General features: G+C 41.4%; 1 protein-coding gene across 2 annotated transcripts in view; it reads right to left on the reverse strand.

Moving 5' to 3' along the window:
* LOC126161922 (uncharacterized) overlaps positions 1-24,717 on the reverse strand; it is a 270,341-nt gene that overhangs the window by 75,720 nt on the left and 169,904 nt on the right. For both annotated transcript variants that reach the window (XM_049918094.1, XM_049918095.1), the window contains exon 8: positions 9,034-9,194. In XM_049918094.1, coding sequence (XP_049774051.1) covers positions 9,034-9,194 — 161 coding nt within the window. The remainder of the gene's footprint in view (positions 1-9,033; positions 9,195-24,717) is intronic.

Consider the following 24,717-nt stretch of genomic DNA (forward strand, 5'->3'; position numbering starts at 1 on the left):
GCAGCACGGGACTACTTGTGCATTAAAAGACAGACTGAAGTTATGCAAAACGAAATTTTACTAACACACCACAGGTTGTAGTAGCAGCTTCCATATATGATTATCACATGGAATCACGGTAAGGTCAAACAATTTCTTGTTAGACTACTTATTTTTAGGCCACTGTTCAATGGTACTGACTGATGATAGTGATATGATCAGACACTTGATAACCAAATCCTAAACTTTTCATTGCAGACACACTTGCTAAGTAAACCAAGTAGGGGAATGTCTGACTTATTTCCAAAATATGTTGTGGTTTTTCATGTCGCATCTTATATGATGAATGTGCTAAAGAAAAAATATCAGTTGGGCTCTATTACTTCCTAAAGGCAGCAACCATTCTTGAAAACAACAGTGATTCAGAACAGTTAGGATTGCTAACGATATCTGATAGTATTCTTCATTATCCTATCTCTGTTCATCAGTATGACTCTTTCTAACAAATATTACAAAATGGCATTCAATATGTGAGGAGCATCATTTCAAATCACATCATATCCACTAATGGACAAAATTTGGTTTGATACATTTTTATATACTCGTAGTTTCTAAAGCAATCTTTCATACTGTGAAGTCAGATTGTAATAAATTTTATTCACTGACAGTATAAGCAGCTGCTAAAAACTAGCTGTTGTTTCAAATTGTATTCAGTCCTGTATAGTGCACGTTGCAAATCATATTATGTCTGACATTAATACTACATGAAGCTGATTAGTTACTTTGCTCAGCTTGTTACAGTGACAACCAACATGCTTTTCTTGATAACGCTGTGTGTGCAATATTGACAGTTATGTTTTACTTGTGAATTTTATGTAAGGAAACAGCTTTTTGGATTATTGAGGAAGGAACTGCTGATAATTCAAAAGGAAACCTAAAGGAGGAAAAGAAAACCAGACATGTTCATCAACTTAAATTTGAGGCAAGGTACGTAAAAATAAACTTAAAAAAAAGAATACTGCAACTGTAAGTCTCACTACAAATATTAATCTGACCCAACCAAAATCTTAATGAATGTTGATGACCTACAATTTTGAATGCTGATAATCTATAATTTAATACATAATTAAGTCAACATTCAAGTTTATGACTTTCCCAATTCTTTTAAGGAACTTTTATTGCTTCAAGAATTTCGGGTTAAATTCTAGAAACACTTGGCTCTCTGCCATCTCAAACACCCGATATTTTAATGACAAGGGTGAGAGAGCCTTTTTACTGTACCACACATATCTGTGTGTGCAGGAAGGACAGCTGTCACGAGGAGCCAGAAGCTGTGTCAGATGAGCGGCCCTGACAAGTGGTTACAAGCAGAACCTAGAAATTATATCAAAAAGTCAAAGAGTATCTGGATAAGTTCCATAGTATGTGGTGTCATGAGGATTGTTAGAGAGACAGATGAAGAGTGTGTTATATAGAAAGTCTTACTTTATGTCTTGGCTCTGCATGAGGCAGAACAGATGTAACTGTATGAATGTATAGTAGATTCTAACATTTATCTTGGAACCAGTTGGCTTGTTGGAGTTTGTACATAATAATTGTTACTTTGGGACGAGAGTCACAAATATGTCTTTGTTTAACTGACAAGAGCCAATGAGTACATAATTTATTGCAAGAATATAGAGCTGGTTAATAATATTCCCCTTAACCTGATACAGTTTTCGGAGAAGAATTAAATGGCGAGAGCGACATAGCTGATAACCCAAAGAAGAGGATCAGCTGCATGCACAATGTGTAAGTCAACTGGAAGAGACGTGTCAGTCGTGCAACCCAACGCCGCACTGTCTGTTGTCATCCAAGAAAGCATTAGAAACTCTGATAAAGATCCTAATATGATCGTGTTCACACCTCCATGCCAGCACAAAGATGGTCATTACTCATTACCACTGCTGTAATATTCCTACTAAGGGCCAAAAATAAAGTATTTGGAGTTCTAAACAAAATAAGTAGGATCAGCATGTTTAAGTGATGATTCAGGTTTCTTGACCAAAGAGATGCCACTCTAGAGCTGATACCAGGAAACCTACATCACGGACCCATAAGTATCACACACCAATAAAAGAGACTTGGAACCAGTGTGTGCAAATCTTTTTGCAAAGCTGTTTGGATTTGGACAGAGTCATCTAAATGCAATTACTATATCAGTTATGGGTGGTGAAGGATGTAAAGAACATGAAGAGAGTTGTCATGAGGAAGAGAAGTTAGCAGCAAAGAAATAGAAGGGTATTAGTTTCACCTTGAGCCTAAAGGATAGGGAGAGCTATTATTCTAGGGAGGGGGGGAACGGATTCCTCCAAAAAATATTCAGCTCAAAATTGAACTTAGATTTCTGAAAACCTGCATCTGATACATGTAGCTACTGCCTTAAAATGTCTCTTAGATTGGTTATAGCTGTTCAGAATGAAAAATCAGGAATTCTGACAAACTCGAGTGCTCATAGACTAAGGGCAAAAATTTTTCATCAACCTGGGCTCTGAAATGCAACTGAGTTCTTCCAAAACTATTAAACAATAAGGCATATTATCCACAACAAATAAATTATCACACTCTGTGTGACAGGCAAGGATAATAGAAATCCACACTTCTATGTCTGGACAGAAAATCAAGCTGCCAGAAGTTCTGTTGAGGTTGCTTCAGGTCTCTGTGATCTTCTGTACAGATTTGAGTTCCCTACTGAGAATGATAGCTAGAGGCCTCTTGCAGTAGGTTGTGAAGAGCAAAATCTTCAAAAAACTGACAAACAGAGACTACCACAGTGTTTATAAATATGTAGGTTCAGTTAATTTCTTAGTTGAGGACTGGAGGGTGAGGGACCACTAAGAACTTAGTGAACTTTTTAAAAAGGAGGATGGTATCAGTGAGATGAAGTGAATTACATTATGAAAATCAATGAAATATGAAACTTACACACTTAAAATAAAAATGGAGCCAACCTCTCACTGTGATGAACCATCCAAGACTTTCAGTCCCATTCTAAGAAAGGGAAAACATTGCCTTACTGTTGAACCATCAGTTACTTCACCAGACAGTATAATGAATAAAGCAAACAATACTGATGTGAGAAACTTGCTATGTAAATATTTTGGAGATGAATAGAGGAGCATAGGAGATTTAGATTTCTGTGCTAACATCATTGATGCAGTTGTTACAGTAACTGTCAACAAGGAAGAAGTTAGTATGATAGCTTTTGTTTGCTTGGAAGGAGGAGGAGCATTGAACCAAATTTAACAAAAAATTGACAGGATGGTCATTCTGAACATTCCACGAAGCAAAATGTTTAACCAGAAGATTTAGACTTTGGGTTAATAATTTTGTTTAATAATAATGCATACAAGCATTTAAATAATACAGTATATCACTGAAGAATTAAAGCAGAAAGACATTGTGAGAATTGTATATCAAGATGGCTAAAGTGAATTATTTTATTGTGTAATAAGATGAACCGCGCGTGATTAGCCAAGCGGTCTAAGGCGCTGCAGTTCATGGACTGTGCGGCTGGTCCCGGCGGAGGTTCGAGTCCTCCCTCGGGCATGGGTGTGTGTGTTTGTCTTAGGATAATTTAGGTTAAGTAGTGTGTAAGCTTAGGGACTGATGACCTTAGCAGTTAAGTCCCATAAGATTTCACACACGTTTGAACATTTTTTTGTAATAACATGATTTCCAATAATAACATGTTAGTCTGATATAAATCCTATTGCAATCAACTGGCAGCAAGAAAGATTGGCTCTGAGCACTATAGGACTCAACTGCTGAGGTCATTACTCCCCTAGAACTTAGAACTAGTTAAACCTAACTAACCTAAGGACATCACAAACATCCATGCCCGAGGCAGGATTCGAACCTGCGACCGTAGCGGTCTTGCGGTTCCGGACTGAGCGCCTAGAACCGCTAGACCACCGCGGCCGGCAGATGATGTCATGTCCCTGCAGCGCCTTTAACCACACGGCCACTTCGGCCGGCCAGCAAGAAAGACATTATACACATACTATACATTAGAATGTTTACTGTGAAAATTAATTTTTTATTAACAGATAATGTTGTTCTATAATGGTAACAAAAATAACTGGTTAGTTATGCATTTTCCTTATTAATCATTTTTTTTATTTCTACATTTTGCAAGTTACTGTATCAAAATGTGTTAAGTTCAACACATTTTCCTCAAATTTGAAGAACACTATAGCAAATCATCACTTTACATGTTTCCAGAAGTAAGTCTCAAACACAATAATATCACATTCTACAATGTGTGAAAAGTTTCCCAGCTTAGGAGTAATTAGTTTTTCGCTTCATCTGTAAAATGTCGTTTTTTTGGGTGTAACACAAATTGAAATAATATTGCTCATACTACTGACAAGCACACAGACATGACAGTACTGAACAAAAAATTGGTTCTTCCAGTCCACAGAAATAAAAGCAGCATAGAGAATATTAAGTCTAATTTTCTTGAATCGTCTCTCTTTTTTTTTTTTTTTCCAGATCGCTGCATCTGGTATCTCAGCATAGCAAGTTTGAAAACCTGTCAGAAGGCATGGACCTTGAATTTTGCCAATAGGCAACACAGATACTGCTATGAGTGCTAGTACTGCCATGTCAAAGCAGTGGCCATGCAGTACCACAAAGCCACTTTCTGTCTCACTGGCCACAGCAGCACTGTAAAGCTCACCACACTGTGGCTCCACTTTCAATTGTGTATTTGCTGGGCTCTCATATTGTTCTCATTACACCTGTTTTGGTCTCACATTTTCACTGTGTCTTATGTTTTTGTTCTTTGGACTGCTCATTGTTTTCCTCTTGTCGTCTGTCTTTCTATTCACACTTGGCAGTCTGCTGCTTGTGACCCCTGGCCAGTCATAATAATTGATGACAAAGCAAAAGGTTAACAGCATACCATGGGTGTTAAACTCTTGCAACAGCAACAGGACAACAGCTGTTGCTGCTGCAGCAATTGCAACAGCAGTTTCAACAACAGCAGCAGCAGCAAAATGAGTTGCTCTACCAGGAAAATCAGCTTCTGAAGGATCAACTACAGATACAGAGTACTCACCTGATACAGGCAGTGGTCACTTCCCAGCCAGAGAGCAGATCACCCAGCACTCTACTTCTCAATTATGTCAAAGAGAATTGAGACACACATTTACAGCAGCTGAAGCAGCACTTTCATGTTACAGGTGACATTTCCCAATGAACACTCTTCCTGTCTTGTTCTTTCCTGAAGGTGTTTTTCTTATTTAAGAAGTTGGATCATTTCTTAAATCCAGTCACTTTTATATTCGAGATGTCCACGTTATTTTTGAAGTACTATTCATAATGATTCCACAACTGCAACGCAACTCAGATTTCACAATAGCACAAGCAACCTGGTCAAATTGTAACAGTCTTGTGTGATTGATTAACAGGTACTGAGTCACTGTTGCAATTTCACATTTGTGACTCAACATGCAACTCTCCATATCTGGACACTAAGTCAAGGCAAAGTGATCCAAATGGCTCCCAATCCATCAGTTCGCACATCAGCCCTAAGCTTGACAACCCATCACTGAAAGATATTCTGACAATTACACAAACTGCAGAAATAGCACAGGCAGCTAAGGATGCCTCCTGGCTCACCCAGACGTAACAGTGGTTAAGATGTCACATTGATGATGATGATGAGCGTTTGGCGTCATTGGCCGGGAGGCCCCTCGCGGGGCAGGTCCGGCCGCCTTGGCGCAGGTCTTATTACATTCGGCGCCACATTGGGCGACCTGCACGCCGGATGGGGATGAAATGATGATGAACACAACACAACACCCAGTCCCTGAGCGGAGAAAATCTCCGACCCAGCCGGGAATCGAACCCGGGCCCGGAGGACGGCAATCCGTCACGCTGACCACTCAGCTACTGGGGCGGGATGTCACATTGCACCATAGGAGCATGAAACCATTGTAAAGCATTTCAGAGACAGTGGCGTCATGATTCATCACTTCCCGATATGTCAATGGCCTCTGCACAGCCAATCATTCAGCCAATTATTCCTTGTCTGTGTGTGTAGTGGCGTCTTCTGTGATACCAAGACTGCTTCACAGCACACCCGCAAACAGACTTTTAGGATTTCTGGGCACACTGTACCCTCCATGGGAAAGATTGACATCTCCAAACAGTTTGTTGTAAACCATAAGGCCAATCACACCCAGCTCTCTGCCTGTATCTTGGTATCAAGGAACAGTGCACGAACTTCAGGCAATAGTTCTCCCTGGCAATCTTTTCATAAAGTTGCTTACAATCCTAATAATTGTGGATGAAAACATCTATTTCTAGGTGGATGCTGGAGCTACCATTTCCCTGATAAGCCTCTAAACATGTGCTTATATGGGTTCCCCAGATTTGGCCTACCCTCCTGTTGATTAGTAGCATATGGTGACAGCTAAATTCACTATCTCTGCACCCGACAAGAAGATCACATGGCAGAACATTTTTGGTCTGGAAGCCTTCTCATTCTTTGGACTCTCCACCAATGATGAGATTCTGGTCATACCTGACTAGCACCTGTGTTTGAACCTGGCCTAGGGTGCACCTAAGATTTCCAAGCTCTTATCTCCTTCATGCAGACACAGTGTCTCATTTCTGTCATGCATAGCCCTTTCCAGTCTCCTTATGGACAGCTACTAAGCAGGAACTCTATCATCTAAATGAGACCGGGGTGACTGAATCATTTAAAATTAGAACTTGGGCCATGCCTCTAGTATTGGTAAAGAAACACAGTGGCTCCCTCTGGCTATACGGTGGCTCTGAATTGACAATGCCTATGCACAGATCAAAACATGCCCTAACCCATGTCCAGAACAACTCTTCATATGCTTGTCAGGGGAGAATATTTTGCTGTGACTGCCCTTGCCAATGCATATTTGCAGATCCAGATGGATGAGGTGTCGCACACCATCATGGTTATAAACACTCTTTCATCTTATACTCACCTTATACTCATCTTATCTTTCATCTTCTTGCCTTCTGGGATCTCTTCTGTTCTGAAAATCTTCTAGCGATATCTGGAATAGTTAAATACATCCACATCCACTTACACTAACTATCTCAATGACATAACTGTTGAAGGAGCTACACATCAGGAACAGCTGTGAAACCTTTGTACGCTATTCACTACGAGGTGGAATCCAAAATTTTCAGGACTGATGCTGCCATCTGGAAAGTAGGAGTAGTAGATCTTTGTACCGCTAGGTGGCGAGAGCTGCAAATCTGATGAGTCAGTGTGCGGAGAGGCGATGAGTCAGTGTGCGGAGAGGCATTCAGCAGGGAGGCTGTGTTGTGTGTCCCCAGTGATTTCCGTAATACTCTGTGTTCGGTGTGTGGCAATTTTACGATGGATCCGCGAATGGTAAAGACCGCATCTGATGATCCAACCTTCTTGTCACAGGTTATCACCGGTGACGAGACCTGGATTTATGGTTATGACAAAGCAACAATTGCCCCAGTGGAAGAGCCTGGGCTCTCCAAGACCCAAGAAAGTGGGGCAGGTGAAGAACAAAGTGAAGAGCATGATCATTGTTTTCTTTGATACCAAGGGAATTGTACACAAAAAATTCGTCCAACCCAACCAGACAGTGAATTCTGCATACTACTGTGACGTGTTGTGACGGCTCCGTAAAAACATGTAGCGACGATGGCCTGAAATCTGGTGTCAAGGGAACTGGCTGCTGCATCACAACAATGCACCCTGTCACACGTCCTTGCTCACCAGGACCTTTTTGGCAAAAAGCAACATGGCGGTTGCACCCCACCCACCGTACTTGCCAGATGTGGCACATTGTGACTTCGCGCTATTCCCAAAACTGTAACTGAAGTTGAAAGGCCATTGGTTCGACACTCTAGAGAGGATTCAAGAAGCATCACTGGCGGTGATAAACACCCTCAAAGAACAGGACTTCCAAAAAATGTTTGACCAATGGCAGAAGTGCTGGGACCATTGTGTGTGTGTGTGTGTGTGTGTGTGTGTGTGGATGGGAACTACTTCGAGGGTGATGGTAACCATTAGTCCAAACGTAAGGTTTTCAACAGATGGCAGCACCAGTCCCAAAAATTTTGGATAGCACCTCGTATGTTACATGACACAAGGCTAATGTGCCTTAAACAACTGTCAGTTTTCCAGGAGCAAGTGGAATATGGTAAGTTATTATTCAAAGTTCATTTAAGCAATACACATCATGCATCCAGTAAACCAGCTGCGGAAAAAAGGCATTTAGCGCAGGTGGGTGGCTATCTGTGAGGGTGCCTTCACGCAGTTGACGTGCATGGTGAGCTTGGCAACCTGGCTTATGCCTTTTTCATCACTGTGTCACACTATGGTTGCCTCTCCATATAGCATTCGTGCAGTGCTGGTGCACCGGAATGATGATAGCATTGAGCAACTGACTGCCTATGTGTCAAAGGTGCTGACACCGACTCATAAGAACTAATCACAAATAGGAAAAGAAGCTGTAGCAATTGTCTTTACCATGAATAAATTCTGCGTTTACCTGTTTGGGATTATGTCCACTTTAATTATGGGCCACTCTTCAGACCATACTCTAGACTTCCAGAATGAACAGCGCAATGGCTCCAGCGTTGAGCACTTTTCCTCAGCTCCATTGAATACAAGCATCCAGTGCAATATGCCAATGTGGATGCCCTATATCGCCTACTCGAGATATTTGCTATCAAATTACTAAATAACAGCATTTTCACAGCTAGAAAAAGCTGCACTTGGCATTAAATTTTATACATATTTTATGCGCATACAATGAACAAGGTAAAGTGCTAAGTGTATATTTTATTTTATTAATGAATATTCTTTAGTGGAGGAAATTTTTTGTCTCTTAGTGGACAACGAAAAGTGATACCACTTGAAAATATAACCAGTTTGCCCCTTTCTGATGTATGAAGTGTATTGTCATAGTATCATAAACAAAAGAGAGAACTTTGCTTACTTTTGTTATTGTGACCATAATGAACTGTTGCAGTGCTTACCTTGTGTCTTGGGATCGAGCCCATGCAATATTTCTTGTGTTTTGAAAACTCTGGCGCTGCAGCGACATAATATGTCCTCATGTAGTGATCAGTTGGAGGGTCATTGAATCCCTTTAGTCTGTAGGTAAATGTGCCAATGCTTGGACAGTCTTCCATGTAAGCTATAGGTGAACAGAATTACATCAGATTACAGAGGTACAATAACCATTTTCAAATATCAGTCTATGATGTTGCTAAAACATATTTAAGACAATGATAACGTAGACTGAAATAGTTTAGTTGAATAAACACAAAAAGGCTATGAAGAGGGATTGGGAAAAAAGCTTATTTACATTATGAAGAAAAAATGCAAACTTAGGGTTTAATGTCTTCTAAGTGATGAGATCAATAGACACAGAGCACAAGATTATATTGGGGAAGGATAGGAAAGCAAATTGGGCATGCCCTTTCAAAGGAGCCATCCTGGCATTCATCATAAGTAATTTGGGAAAATAAGGGAAAAATCTACATACAAATGTCTGGCGCGCGAGCTCTCTCTCTCTCTCTCTCTCTCTCTCTCTCTCTCTCTCTCTCTCTCTCTCTCTCTCTCACACACACACACACACACACACACACAAACACACACAACCTAAAAATATCATTATCTTTAAGGGGACTGTTCTGCAGTTCCCCTGAAATCACATACAGGGGCTCTTTAACTTCTTTTACTTTGTGGCACCGAATCCTCCTCCATCAGCAAACAATATATTCAGGAGAATGGTGTGCCTCCTGCATATGACCCTCTTTGCTTGCATATCTTTGCACCTGGAACCTAAGAGACCATTGTCACGTAGATGACCTCTATCTACGCTATAGCGCTTCATCAATAGCTGCAGCTGAATATCGACTTTAAAGAACCCTCTGCAGGGTACAAAATTGGTATTTAAAGCATGGATTCCAATTTTCCTCCTCTAAAAACCGAGTAATGTATTTCTCCATGCTTAATGAGTTACTCTGTTTCCTATAATTAAGCCACATGCTATTAACTATAGTTCAGCAACACTGCTTCCTTAGGCTCTCATTCAACAGTGGGCTGACAAGACTTCCTTTCTATCCTACTAGGAATCAGGTGGAAACAAAGTTCATGATCACTCACACAGATTGTGACATGAAGGCCAGTGGAACAAACAGGCAGTTGCGTGGTCTCTAATGACAACAAGATCATGCCAACTAGAAGAAAAGTCCAGAATATAGTGAAGAGTGTCACAAATTCATGATAAATTCATTCCAAGAGTAGCCCAACTTGAAAATAGTAAGCAGGCAAGGACAAACTGTGACTATCTCAGTACTGCAGGCCACAATATTTATATGCCGCATCATGTCAGCCAACATACCCACCTCACAAATTATTTGTGCACTCCATGGTTGAGGGGCAAGTTGCTGTTTGGACAGGTCAGTTATCTCTGACTGCATGTCATTATTTCTTCTCATGTTGAACTGGGCTGGGAATCTGTATCACTACCAGATACTACACCCCCACACATTTTAACAAGCATGTAGGACAAAAAATTGTTAGATATGCATCTGGCCCAGTAAGGAAAAAGGGAACAAGGTGCTGGCATCCCTGCCAAAGGGTTTCACAACATGTCTGCATTATGGTTGGTGCCTGTGCTGTGGGCGAAAGTACTAGTTGATTGTAAGCCTCTGAAGTGTTGCCTGGGCCTGCCTGTGAGAGACTGGGTGCTGGCAGTGATGTGAGGATGGCAGTTATTCCACCTCTGTGGACATTTCCCTGTCTTTATGGTCAACACATTTCCAATTTTTGGACAGGGTTATTGGTTGTGGTAACCAGAGGTGACCTACAGAGTGCCAGTAGTTCCACTCCTAATAGGTCCCATTCCTGCTCTTTGTTGACATCTCTCTGTCACAGAAGGTGGGGGCAGAGGTTGTAACATGGTGGCAGATAGGCTGGTGAGTGAGGTCATCAAGACTGAAATTACCAATACTGAGATTGCGACAGCCCTAGTGGGCTGAGGGGTGAGAGGTGACATTCTGGCCCAGCTGATGGCAGATCACTGCTTTTGATCAGCTATGATTTCAAACAGTTGTGCAACCTCCTGCCAGTGACAACAACATGGATCCATCCAGGATTCTGACTGAAAATATAAGCCTATACATCGGATCCCGCATGATAATGTGGCTGAGTGCATAAGCAATGAGTCTGCTGGGTTGGGTGAGGTAGGTCAAAGAGAGTAGATAATGTGTGCCCATACAATACTTTGACTGAACTATGTTTGTTAACATTGGCCAAGATTGTTGTGGAGAAACTAGTGAGTTCTTTCCCAGAACAGACTTTTGTCATGATTTCTAAACATCCTGACCAATTACTCCTCTTTGAAAATTGATCCTGGGTGGAATGAATCTGTTCTTTTGGTTGGTGCTTTAGGGTGAAAAACTGCTAAGATCATAAGCATCTGTATCATAATGTAAGAAAAAACAAGTACTAAATAAAAAATCTGAGGCGAAAAAGGCAAAAACCCGAACAAGCAAGTTTAAAGGGGGGGGGGGGTGGGGCAGCTAAGGGCAAGGACATCCCTAGAGAGAATTTCTGAAAACATCGTTGAGATGAAGGAGGTCCCCGCAGTGGAGAAGAAGTTTGCTTTGCCATGCCGCTGTGGTGAATAAAAAGTAAGACGTGATTGTCAGAATGTGTGTTATCCACTAGAACATCTAACAAAGCAGACGGCAAACATAGATGTAAACATAAACTGTTAAAATATGGTCACCAGGTAAAGTGGTGCATCTTCAAGAGTTGAGAGCAGTAATGACAGAGTGGGGCATGGTCACCACTTAATAAATGGCAGTGACTAAAATGACAGTGTTCTATATGCAGCCAGGCTAAAATGACCGCCTTGCAACGCGAGGGCTGACAGGAAGTCCACCACATTACTGGGAGAGGTTTAATGTCCTGGAGTTTGTTCCCCTGGAGAGAAGACCACTGTGCACTCCAGAGTGGTACTACATGCCTACAGACAGTGACACAAAGATTATCCAAGGGAAGAGAATGACTAGCAGGCCAAGGGTGGAGAGCTGCAGCCTTTGCAGCAGCACTTGATCTCTAGCATGCTGACGTGCGCATGGGAACATCAAGTTGGCTACCCCAACAGTAAGAGAGTGAAGGCATTCTTATATTCATTGTGCTAAAGAGTGGATTGAGTACAGAGAGTGAAGCCTATGAAGAGCACTGAGAGAATCTGAGCAGATGACACAATTCGGAAGCCCGTGTCACCGGGTATATTGGGTGGCCTGATAGAGGGCGCACAGAGTTCTGAAGTAAAAACTGAGTACTGGTCAAGAAGGTAATATTGAAAAGGATCATCGCCAAGTACAATGGAACACTGGTCTTTGAACTACTGGTGTAGATGAAGACACTATCACCAAACTGCGTGCAAAGTGAGAGAAACTCGCTTCAATACACCAGGCTAGGAGTAGTGTACTTGGGAAGCGAATGGAAACTGAAATGAATGTGTACCTCAGCATGAACCCACAGTGGTGAAGAGCTTGCACTTATGGGGAACGTGGCAGGGAGCATGAAGCAAAGCTATTGAAGCAGCAAATGAAAACAACTCTGGGAGGCAAAAGAGAAGGTGGGTGCAGCCCATATTGGCAGTCAAGGGAATCATCAAACAAGGGAGCACAGGATGGGTGACCATGCATAGTAGACACACAACTGAGGAGAACATCCTGCTGATAGGACAATGGTAAATCGGTAAGTCAGCAACCTCAGCATAAAGACAACGGGAGTAGTATAGAAGGTACCAGTTGCTAAATCTGGATGATTGGTGATGTTAAGATGACATAAGACAGACGGACATGTGGATAAATATACGATACGTCCATAACCATATGGACATGGGAATGGTATAAAAAGAGGAGGATGGTCTGATCCGCTCCCCCACCAGGTATCACATAAAACACCTAGAACATTGAGGGAGCAAGTACAATGAGCTGCTAGATGTGGGAAGATCAACAGAATTTCCTATCAAATATTAGTCCCTAGAATTTTGTTGTGTCAACAAACGGAAGAAGGAATGGGGCGAGACATACTGATGGGGGAAGAAATTCTGGATGCCTGCAGAAGTCCATACAGACAGTCTTGTCAGCAGGAACCCGGAAGCCATTGTTGTTGCTCCATGAGTAACGATGGTCAAGACATTGCTGAAAATGCTGATCAAGTAGACAGGTTCACTGAGAGCTGCAATAGATCACACAGCCATCAACGGAAAGAGAGCCTGAGATACCTAGCGGGGGGCAATCCATAATATGGTTAACGGCTAGGGCAAATAAGACAACACTGAGCATAGAGCCCTGAGACACCCTGTTCTCTTGAATAAAAGTGTCCAACAGAGTCGAGCCCACACAAACCTTAAAAAACACAGGCTTTTAAAAATTCCCAGATAAAAAGGGGCAGGTGACCCCGGAAGTCCCATTCGTACATAATACAGAGGATACCCCTCCTCCAGCAGGTGTCATACACCTTCTCCAAATCAAAAAACATGGACATAGCTTGACACTTCCACAAAAAATTATTCATAATATGAGCTGACAAGGTGGCAAGAGGATCAACTGCAGAGTGGTGCCCACAGAATCCACATTGGTCATTAGTGAGGAGATTCGAGGATTCAAGCCACCACACCAGGCGACAAATAATCATATGTTCCATCACTTTGTAGATATAACTAGTGAGGGAAATTTGGCGGTAGCTGGAAGGAAGGTGTTTGTCCTTACTAGGCTTAGGTAAGGGAATGACAAGGGCCTTATGGCAGTGACAGGGAAATGTGCTATCTGTCCAAATGCTGTTATATGTATGGAGGAGAAAGCGAGGCCTCAGGAGAAATGTGTTGAACATCAGAATGTTAACACTGGCCGTTCCTGGAGCGATCAGATGACTGGGACGAAGAGAGTGCATGTTTAAGCTCCCTCATAGTAAAAGCAATATTGTAAATTTCACAATTCTGGGAGGAGAAAGTCCTTCCCTCCACAACCATTTCAGAGGGAGGAAGGCAAGATGGTAGGAGGTGGGACTTGAAATGTCTGCAAAATATGGGCCCAAGGTGTTGGAGTTATCAAGAGGGTCTACAATGACATGGTTTGCTATAGTGATGGACTGGGGTATGGACCGTAATACCTGAAAGCCAATGGAGATTACCTCAAAAAACAGAAGGGGGAGAGCTTTGAAAAGATATCCAACTAGCTTTTTTCTATTTCTGAAAATGTGGCAACACTGCACATGTAGCTGTTTATAATGGATACAGTTTGCCATCATGGGATGCCGTTTAGAAACGTGGAGAGATTGTCTCTGCGTGCAGACTGCATCACAGCATGCCTCAGCCCTAGGGGACGGAGGCCCATTGTGGTGAGGAAGAGGTGTGAGGTAGGGAACATTCCATGACAGTAAGGATAGTGTTTGTAAGGTATTCTACCTGGTCATCAAAGTAGGGGAAATGGTGCTTACTGAAAGTGGTTAGCAAGGAGTGGACCTGCCAGTCAGCTTTTGATAGCTGTCAGTTGGTTGGATGCACAGATGGGATAGGCGTTAGCAAACGAATGACACAGGGGAAATAGTCACTCGAGTGTGTGTCAGAGAGAACGAACCACTCGAGATGACAAGCAAGCTGAGTAGCACAGATCGAAAGGTCCAAGAGGGAAAAGGAGTGTGTGGTATCGGAAAGGAATGTGAGTGTATCTGTGTTCAAACAGATTAGTTTGAGCCTCTCGGACAGGGGCACGGAGAGCCCCAAAAGGGATGATGGGCACTGAAAGTGCCGAGCAACAAAAAGGAAGAAGGAAGCTGAGTAATCAATTGCAAAACCTCTTCCATGGTGACAGCAGAAGAAGAGAGTGAGTAGATGTTGCAATGAGAGAAGGTGAAACTGGGAAGGGAAAGACAGACAGCAACAGCTTGAAGCTGGATGTGCAAGAAAATGGTGTGATATAAATGTTGTCTCAATGAGCAACATGACTCCCCATGAGCCGAAGTCTCTGCCTCAGGGGAATGGTCAAAAGAGGAGTGGGAGATGAGGAGGGCGTAATTTTGTTTCCTGGAGGCAGAAAACAACTGGATAGTATGATCACAAGAGGAGTCATAATTCAACCCTATTGGATACGAAGCCGTGAACGTTCCATTGGAGAATAACCATATTCCACGATAGACAGGAGCTGGGTCAAATAAGAGGTCAGGCACTGCAGTGGTTGCTGAGTGCCAGAATCTGAATGCGCCTAATGACCAGGTTCAGGAGCTGAAGGAGTCTGGTCCATAGTTTGACAGAGGTGGCGGTATTCGCCCATAGTTGGCCAGAGGACTGATTGTTAGCGGTGTGTCCTGGTGAAACGGATGTTGGCCAGGTTTGGGTATCACATGGTAACACCAATGAAGAAGAATGCTGAGGTGGAAAATGGGAAGATTGTTTGCCTTTGTTTGACTGCTTAGAACCTTAGTGTTTGTCAGGTGCAGACCCCGACGTTGGCTGGCTAGAGGTGTGCAGAAAGCCATTGTGGGAGTACTCCTCCTTAGATTTCTGTGCTTCTGTTTGCGAGGCATGCAATTTCTCTAGTGCAGGTGAAGGTCTGTTGGTATGGTGTGCATCCACAGCAGATGAAGATGAGGATGATTTCACAACCATGGCACTAAACTAGAAGTCGCAAGTTTGCATAGCCATGTCCTTCATAGGAAGGGTGTAGCAAGAACAGTACTACAATTGGCAGAGGGTGGCGTACGAGGTTTGTGGCTACCCAACATTTTCCAAGCAGTGCGAGTAGGATCCTTTTCCTTTCCCTGGATCTCCTGAATGGCTCTCTCACTGAGGTAGATCGGACATTAATGGGAAGCAGCAGCATGATCGCCCTTGCAATTGATGCAGTGAGGGATAGGAGGTGGACACAACCTCATGTGTGTTCCTGCTGCAAGTTACATATTTGGCTGCATTTTCACAAGATTCACGGGTGTGTTTGTAGTGCTGACATTCATAGCGATGCATGGGATTCAGGATACATAGTCTAACAGTAATAGCTTCATAGCCAGCCTTAATTTTTGAAGTTAAGTACCACATGTTCAAATGTGAGGAGTAGACTGAGGGTTGGCACTAATTCCTTATCAACACTTTTCATGATGCAGTGAACTATAGTCAGTGAGATAGGCTGTTATTTCAGTCTTGGTTAGGCCATCAAGCAGTGAAGTGTATATAACACCACAGGAGGAATTAAGACTGCAGTGGGTCTCTACTAACAGGATAGCTGTGGTAAAGTGTTGCATTGAAAAGTTACTGTGCTTAAAAAGCACTATCCTCCTCCAAAAGCACGGTCCCATTACACAGCCAAGAGCAGGACTTCACAGGACTGGCAATGGCATCTACACCCTTCTGAATAACAAATGGATTAAATGTCATGAAACTGTGAACAACTCCCATGCAGACACTACGAGGTATCGGGGTGCAGCTGGGTTAAGTATCGATTCTTTCATCTCAACCTATTTACAATTTTGGGATGAGAAACTCATTGCTAAAAAATCCTCCATGATTGCCAGCATCTCCAATGGCACACTCTTTCCTGCTGGGGGCCACCCTCATGGGGGAAGCTCACCTGCCTTATACGATTGTTCGCACCTCAGCTCACACCTCCTGGAATCCAGACAGAGGGACCAATCGGCATAGAGGAAGATACCAGCTCAGGCAATCACTCCTCCCTGGGCCTGACCTTTACCAGGGGGTACATACCAGCCCTACTTGTCAACCCAATAAACTTTTATGCGTCAAATGTGTGGGCTGGCCTTCAGGCATGCACAGGGAGGAAGAAGAAGAAGAAGAAAAGGTAAAACAGAGACCTCAAATGCTACAACGGAGCAAGGGTAAGAAAAGGAAGGACAGGGAAAGAAAGGTGGGTGGACAGCATGAATCCATACACAGTTTACCAAGAACTTCGGTTTCCCAAAGAGGGCACACAACTCGGTCTTCAAGGGAGGGGAAAAGAATAGCAGGAGGATCGACATGCAGCACGGAAAGGAAAGTAGCACTGCAAAGGCACCACTATCAGTGTCCCATTTCCTTGTACCAGTCGCAAATGGTTCGTGGAAAGAATGAGTGCTGGTATGTCTCTGTGTGGATTTTATCTTTTTTGTTTTGGGGAAGACCAGACAGCGAGGTCATCGGTCTCATCGGAATAGGGAAGGACGGGGAAGGAAGTCGGCCATGCCCTTTGAAAGGAACCATCCTGGCATTTGCCTGGAGCGATTTAGGGAAATCACAGAAAATCTAAATCAGGATGGCCGGACGCAGGATTGAACCGTCGTCCTCCCGAATGCGAGTCCAGTGTTCTAATTTTATCTTCTGGGCCTTTTTGGCAAGATATACGTAGGAGGAAGATCTATATTGGTTGATTCTTCCAGGAACATACACTATCATAACTTTAACAGTACATCACTTTGCGATGCACACTGCCTCTCTTGAAACGTCTGCCATTGGAAATGGCCGAGCATCTCCAAGACACTTTTGTGCTAATTAAATGAACCTGTAACACTACTCTTCTTTGGATCTTCTCTGTTTCCTCGATCAAATTTATCTGGTTTGACACTGATGAGTAATATTCAAGCATTGGTTTTTCTAAGCTACCTCCTTTGTTGAAAGATTACATTTCCTGAGGATTCTTCAATGAATCTCAGTCTGACATCTGTCTTACGTGGCATTAGTTTTATGTGGTCGTTCCACTTTAAATTGCTTTGTATGCATGTCCTTGATATTTTATGAAAGTAACTGCTTGCAGTGATTGTTCTGAAATTGTGTATCAATACAATAATGGGTCTTTCTTTCACAACTTCTTTCTGTTGAGAATGACACACTGTGTTCAGTTTGCTAGATGTTATGCTTTTTTTCTTAGTATATGCCCAGCATATACTTGGCTGAAGTAGAAAAATATGCAATCACTCACTGGGCCAGCAATGTAGACCATGGGCTTGAAGTTGTTGAAGTAATGTCTGTAGAATCTGTTATACTTATGCATAGAGAATGGCGTATTAATTAATTAATAGAATTTCCTTAGTTTTATTATTGATTGGTAACTGCAAAAGCAACATTCAGGTCTATTTTTGAGATATTATGGCCACAGCAAGTTAAGCTGACAATTCCTATGGACTACGTATTGGATACAGATCCATGCTGGTTGCACATAACTACATACTGTGACTGATCTATTATAACTATCACTGGAATTATTGACCGGCTAGAAGATACCAGGGGCACTACTTCCATTTTTGTGTTTTATATAGTTCTACCTTAAATGGATCATGTTTAGGGAGTAGCTTTAGGCATGCTCTGTAAAAGTAAGGTGCTGTGGATTTCTTTAATTTATATGTGCTTTACAAAGCCTATTGTACAACCTGACATAGGTTCAAACAGTTGCTTGAACTGTGAATATGTTGTATCAAGTTCTCGAACAATATCACACTTTAAATCAGATCTACTTGGTCTTGATTTTAGAAACCAAAAGGCACAAAAGTGTTTGCTCCGTAAATTAGTTGGTAATTTTTTTTTTTTTTTTATTTGTACTTAGTAGCATGTATTGAGTTTTGATCTTGCCATGTGGACAACTCACTATTTTACTTCACTACTCTATGCTTAGCTTGCTGCAGCAGTTGTGAACCAATGCTCAGTACATGGCCAAACTGGTGACACACAGTCATAGCCGTCCAATGGGAAGTCCACTACCTGGCAGAGGATATGAACCATTGTATCCATTACTAGGGTTTCTTCCCATCCCATTCAGGTATGGAATGCAGGGAGAATGATGATTTAAATGCCTCCATATGGGCTGTAATCAATCTAATCTTGTCCTCATGATCACTATGTGAAAGATAAACAGGGGGTTGTGGTATATTCTTAGAGCCATCATTTTAAGCCTTTTCTTGAAACTTTGCACACAGGCTTTCTCGAGATAGTTTATGTCTATCTTCAATAATCTACCAGTTCAGTTTCTTCATCTCTGTTACACTCTCCCACGGATCAAACAAACCTGTCACCATTCATACTGCCTTCTATATATACGTTCAATATCCCCCTTTAGTCCTATTTGGTATGAGTCCCACACACTTGAGCAATATTTTACAATGGGTCCCCATGAGTGATTTGTAAGCAATCTCCTTTGTAGACTGATTGCATTTTCCCAGTATTCTACCAATAAACCGAAGTCTATTACCTGCTTTACCCATGACTGAGCCTACGTGGCTATTCTATTTCATATCCCTGCAAAGTGGTACAGTGAGGTATTTGTATGAAATGGTCAGTTGAATTGTGACTCACTGATATTATAGTCATAGGATAGTACCTTTTTTTTTTTCATTTTGTGAAGTGCACAATTTCATGTTTCTGTACACAATTAAAGCATGTTGCCAGTATTTATACCACTTTGAAATTTTATCAAGATCTGACTGAATATTTACGCAGATTCTTCCAGACAGCACATCATTATAGAAAAAAATCTGCTTTTCAAGTGTGCTTCAAACTATGGCATTACTATTAACATTGGCCACAAAGATCTCAACACACTTCCCTGGGGTACTCCCAAAGTTACTTCTACATCTGACACTGACCCTCCATCCAAGATAACTTGCTGCATCCTCCCTACCAAAAAATCCTCAGTTCAGCCACAAATTTCACATGATACTCCATGTGACTGTACTTTTGACAATAAGCATAGATGTGGTACTGAGTCACATGCTTTTCAGAAATCAAGAAATACAGCATCTATCCGATTAGCTTGGTCCACAGCTTTCTGTATGTCATGTGAGAAAAGTGTGAGTTGGGTTTCGCATAACGAACATTTTCAGAATCCGTACTATTTGGCATCGAGGAGGTCATTCTTTTTGAGTTCACAATATGTTTTAAAATTTTACAAGAAACCAGTTTCAAAGACACTGGTCGGTAATTTTGTGGGTTACCTCTACTCTCCTCCTTGTAAAAGAATGTGACCTGTGCTTTCTTCCAACTAATGGACATGTTTTTCTGTTTGAGGGATCCACGACTGATTACAGTTAGGAGAGGGTCTAACTCAATGACAAATTCGGTATAGAATCTGACAGGGGTTCCATCAGGGCCTGGAGCTTTATTCAATTTTAATGATTTCAGGTGTTTCTGAGCATCACTGACATTAATACTTATTTCATTCATCTTTTCAATGGTACAAGGATTAAATTGGGGCAGTTCTCATGGGTTTTCCTTTGTAAAGGAACATTTGAAAATTGAGTTAAGCATTTCATCTTTCACTTTGCTAACCCTACTTTCAGTTCCTATCTCGTCGGCGAGATACTGGGCACTAACTCTGGTGCCACTAATAGCCTCTACATATGACCAGAATTTCTTTAGGTTTTGTGAAAGATCATTTCACAAATTCTGCTATGATGGTCATACACAAAATTGGGGGAAAGGTATACAGTAGAAGAAGCATGGGTAGCTTTGAGAGATGAAATAGTGAAGGCAGCAGAGGATCAAATAGGAAAATGACAAGGGCTAGTAGAAATCCTTGGTTGAATTTAATTGATGAAAGGAGAAAATATAAAAATGCAGTAAATGAAACCGGCAAAAAGTAGTACAAACATCTCAAAAACGAGATCGACAGGAAGTGCAAAATGGTTAAGCAAGGATGGCTAGAGGACAAATGTAAGGATGTAGAGGCTTATCTCACTAGGGGTAAGATAGATACTGCCTACAGGAAAATCAAAGAGACCTTTGGAGAAAAGAGAACCACTTGCATGAATATCAAGAGCTCAGATGGAAAACCCGTTGTAAGCAAAGAAGGGAAAGCAGAAAGGTGGAAGGAGTATATAGAGGGTTTATACAAGGGCAGTGTACTTGAGGGCAATATTATGGAAATGGAAGAGGACGTAGATGACGATGAAATGGGAGATATGATATTGCATGAAGAGTTTGACAGAGCACTGAAAGACCAAAGTAGAAACAAGGCCCTGGGAGTAGAGAACATTCCATTAGGGCCACTGGTAGCCTTGGGAGAGCCAGCCATGACAAATCTCTTCCATCTGGTAAGCAAGATGGACGAGACAGGTGAAACACCCTCTTACTTCAAGAAGAGTATAACAATTTCAGTCCCAAAGAGAGCAGGAGTTGGCAGGTGTGAAAATTATTGAACTAACAGTTTAATAAGTCGCAGCTCCAAAATACTAACATGAATCCTTTACAGACAAATGGAAAAACTGGTAGAAGCTGACATCGGGGACGATCAGTTTGGATTCCGTAAATGTTGGAACATGTGAGGCAATACTGACCCTATGACATATCTTAGAAGATAGATTAAGGAAAGGCAAACCTATGTTTCTAGCATTTGTAGGTTTAGAGAAAGCTTTTGACAATGTTGTCTGGAATACTCTCTTCAAATTCTGAAGGTAGCAGTGGTCCAATACAGTGAGTGAAAGGCTATTTACAATTTGTACAGAAACCAGATGGCAGTTATAAGAGTCGAGGGGCATGACAGGGAAGCAGTGGTTGGGAAGGAGTTGTGAGAGGGTTGCAGGCTATCCCCGATGTTATTCAATGAAACAAAAGAAATATTTGGAGTAGGAATTAAAAGCCATGGAGAAGAAATAAAAACTTAGTTGTTTCCTGATGACATTGTAATTCTGTCAGAGACAGCAAAGGACCTGGAGGAGCAGTTGAACAGAATGGACAATGTCTTGAAAGAAGAATATAAGAAGAACACCAACAAAAGCAAAACAAGGCTAATGGAATGTAGTTGAAATAAATCAGGTGATGCTGTAGTAATTAGATTAGGAAATGAGGCACTTAAAGTAGGAAATGAGTTTTGCTATTTGGGCAACAAAATAACTGATGATGGTCGAAGTAGAGGAAATATAAAATGTAGACTGGCAATGGCAAGGAAAGCATTTCTGAAGAAGAGAAATTTGTTAACATCGAGTGTAGATTTAATTGTCAGGAAGTCTTTTCTGGAAGTATTTGTATGGAGTGTAGTCCTGTATGGAAGTGAGACATGGACGACAAATAGTTTAGAAAAGAAGAGAATAGAAGCTTTCAAAATGTGGTGCCACAGAAGAATGCAGAAGATTAAATGGGTAGATCTTGTAACTAATGAGGAGGTACTGAATAGGATTGGGGAGAAGAGGAATTTGAGGCACAACTTGACTAGAAGAAGGGATTGCTTGGTAGGATATGTTCTGAGGCATCAACGGATCATGAATTTAGTATTGGAGGGCAGCGTGGAGGGTAAAAATTATATAAGGAGACCAAGAGATGAATACACTATGCCGATTCAGAAGGATGTAGGTTGCAGAAGGTACTTGGAGATGAAAAAGCTTGCACAGGACAGAGTAGCATGGAGAGCTGCATCAAACCAGTCTCTGGACTGAAGACAACAACAACAACAACAACAACAACAACAACAACAGTCATTGAAGGCTTCACACATTGCTCTCTTGACAGCCAAATGCATTTCAGTCAGAATCTCTCTATCTACGGTCCTATGCTTTGTTTTACACCTATTATGCTGTAATCTCTATTTCTTAAGGAGTTTTTTTAGAATGACTGTATACCAGGGAGGGTCCCTCCCATCATGAACTGTTCTACTGGGTACACAGGGTGTATACGCGGACAAGGAAAAAAAGTTCCCGGATTTTTCCCGGTTAAAAATACACTTTCTCCTGGGTGACAGTATATTTTCCCTTATCAATCCTTTGAATGGTTATGGTTTTATACACGGGCATGCAATTTCCCGGCACTTTAGAAAACGAAACTCAGGGAAAAAGACATGCTTTGGAAATATCTTTGATGTGCAGCAACATGTACGCTGCATATTTTCATATTAGGAAAGCATACATTGGAATTCCATCACACACGGCATGTTACTTTCCGTTTTTGTAAGCCACTCGTAGCTCATGTCACGTGATCTCGCCAGCCGATGACAGCAGATATTAAGAGCATAGGACACATGATGTAGTCAGCCAACAAACAGCAACATCACTGTTACATAGCACGAACACACAAACAGGGAAAGCTAATAGTTTAAATTAATATACATAGTGTTGCTACAAGAAAAGCAAAGCTTTCACATATCATATTGGTCTCAAGCTGCAAGAGAAGCTAAGCTTTCGCGTATACTGTTGATCTTTTTTGCGTGTGTTACACTTCAAGATATATCACACAAATGTGCCAGTAAAATTTTTAATAATGACATAAATGTCTGATCTTCTGGGTTTGAAATTCTTCTAAATGGCTCGTCATCAAAGAGTTGATTTTTAAGTGAGAGTCAAACACTCTGTGATCTAATAAATTCATGGTACATTCTTGCATATAGTTCAACTTATGTGAAAGTAAGGCTTTTCAAACCACTATTCACAATATTTTCCCACGACCTGTTAGAAATAGATTCGTTTCAGCAGTTGCCAGAGAGCGCAGATAACAGGCAACACCGTGCTTGGGTAGTTATCATGATGTAGGAAGCTCGTATGTACGTACGTGTAAAACATTGAAAGATCATACATTATGTCACAAAATAAACAAGACATCAGAGGATACTGCAAGAGCATCGGAATTTCGTGAACTATATAAAAATGTGCGCATTTAAAGTGCATACTTAAAGGGCACATTTGTATGTCCAGATTCCCAATGAAGTAGACCTGGACCTGATATTAAGCTTTTCAGTGTGGTTTTCGGGATGTAAATTTTCATGGAGCACCAGTACTGCATTATATCATGTTTGCTTCTTTATTATGGCATAATGCCATACATGCTAGAAAATGAAAACGTGCACTTGAAATGCAGCGAACAGTTGAAACTAGCCAGTACTGTGGAATTAAACATTTCGTTTTAAATAAATTGACTGCCTCTGTGGAAAAGGTTAACAAAAGTCAAATTTCTTTAGCAAACAGACAAAAATAGCTTCATTGTTCTGCATGGCGATTAATGCTTGACTGTCAGAAAGGTAGAAATAAAATAAAAGCTGAAACTAATGACATATTTCAGCCTTCCGTAATTATGTGAATATGTTAATTCACTTGATAGCTCCCGGCCACAGATATCCATTTTGTTTTCATTTGACATGAGAGTAAACGAAGAGGAAACAGCAAAATCACTAAATGTAAACATGGGTCATGTGGAGACTACCCACTAGAACTCAGACTGCTCTGTGCATCAGCCCCGGATCTATGACATTTGCGAACCGGGTCAATACTAAAAAAAAAAAAAAAATCGAAATTTCAAAATATGTTCATCTTGTAGAGCACATCTTTCTGAAAAGTCTGAAATATAAGACATATTATTTGGTCTTAAGTATGCCAAAGTGCAGTGCCACGCCTCTTCATAAAGCATTTTTCTACCGCACATCCAAACTATATTCAGGAGAGTGGAAATTGAAATGTCCTGTGGTGCCTCTCCTGCTCCCAGTCGGCCGGTTTGACAGCCTGTCCCTCTTTAAAAAAATCTCGCAAATAATAGTGGATGGGATTATCTGTAATCGAGATAACAAGAACTTTTCAGAAAATGTGAACTCTTCATTTCCTATTAGTTAATAACTTGCTGTTTTGTGTAACATAAAATTAAATATAGGATATATAAAACCAATACTGACAAGAGATAAGCAAGAAATTACACATTTCTTCAAACCTTAGCTCCTAGCATTTTTTTCTCTCTAATCTTG

Source organism: Schistocerca cancellata, chromosome 2, assembly GCF_023864275.1.
Source record: "Schistocerca cancellata isolate TAMUIC-IGC-003103 chromosome 2, iqSchCanc2.1, whole genome shotgun sequence".
Taxonomy (NCBI): Eukaryota; Metazoa; Arthropoda; class Insecta; order Orthoptera; family Acrididae; genus Schistocerca; species Schistocerca cancellata.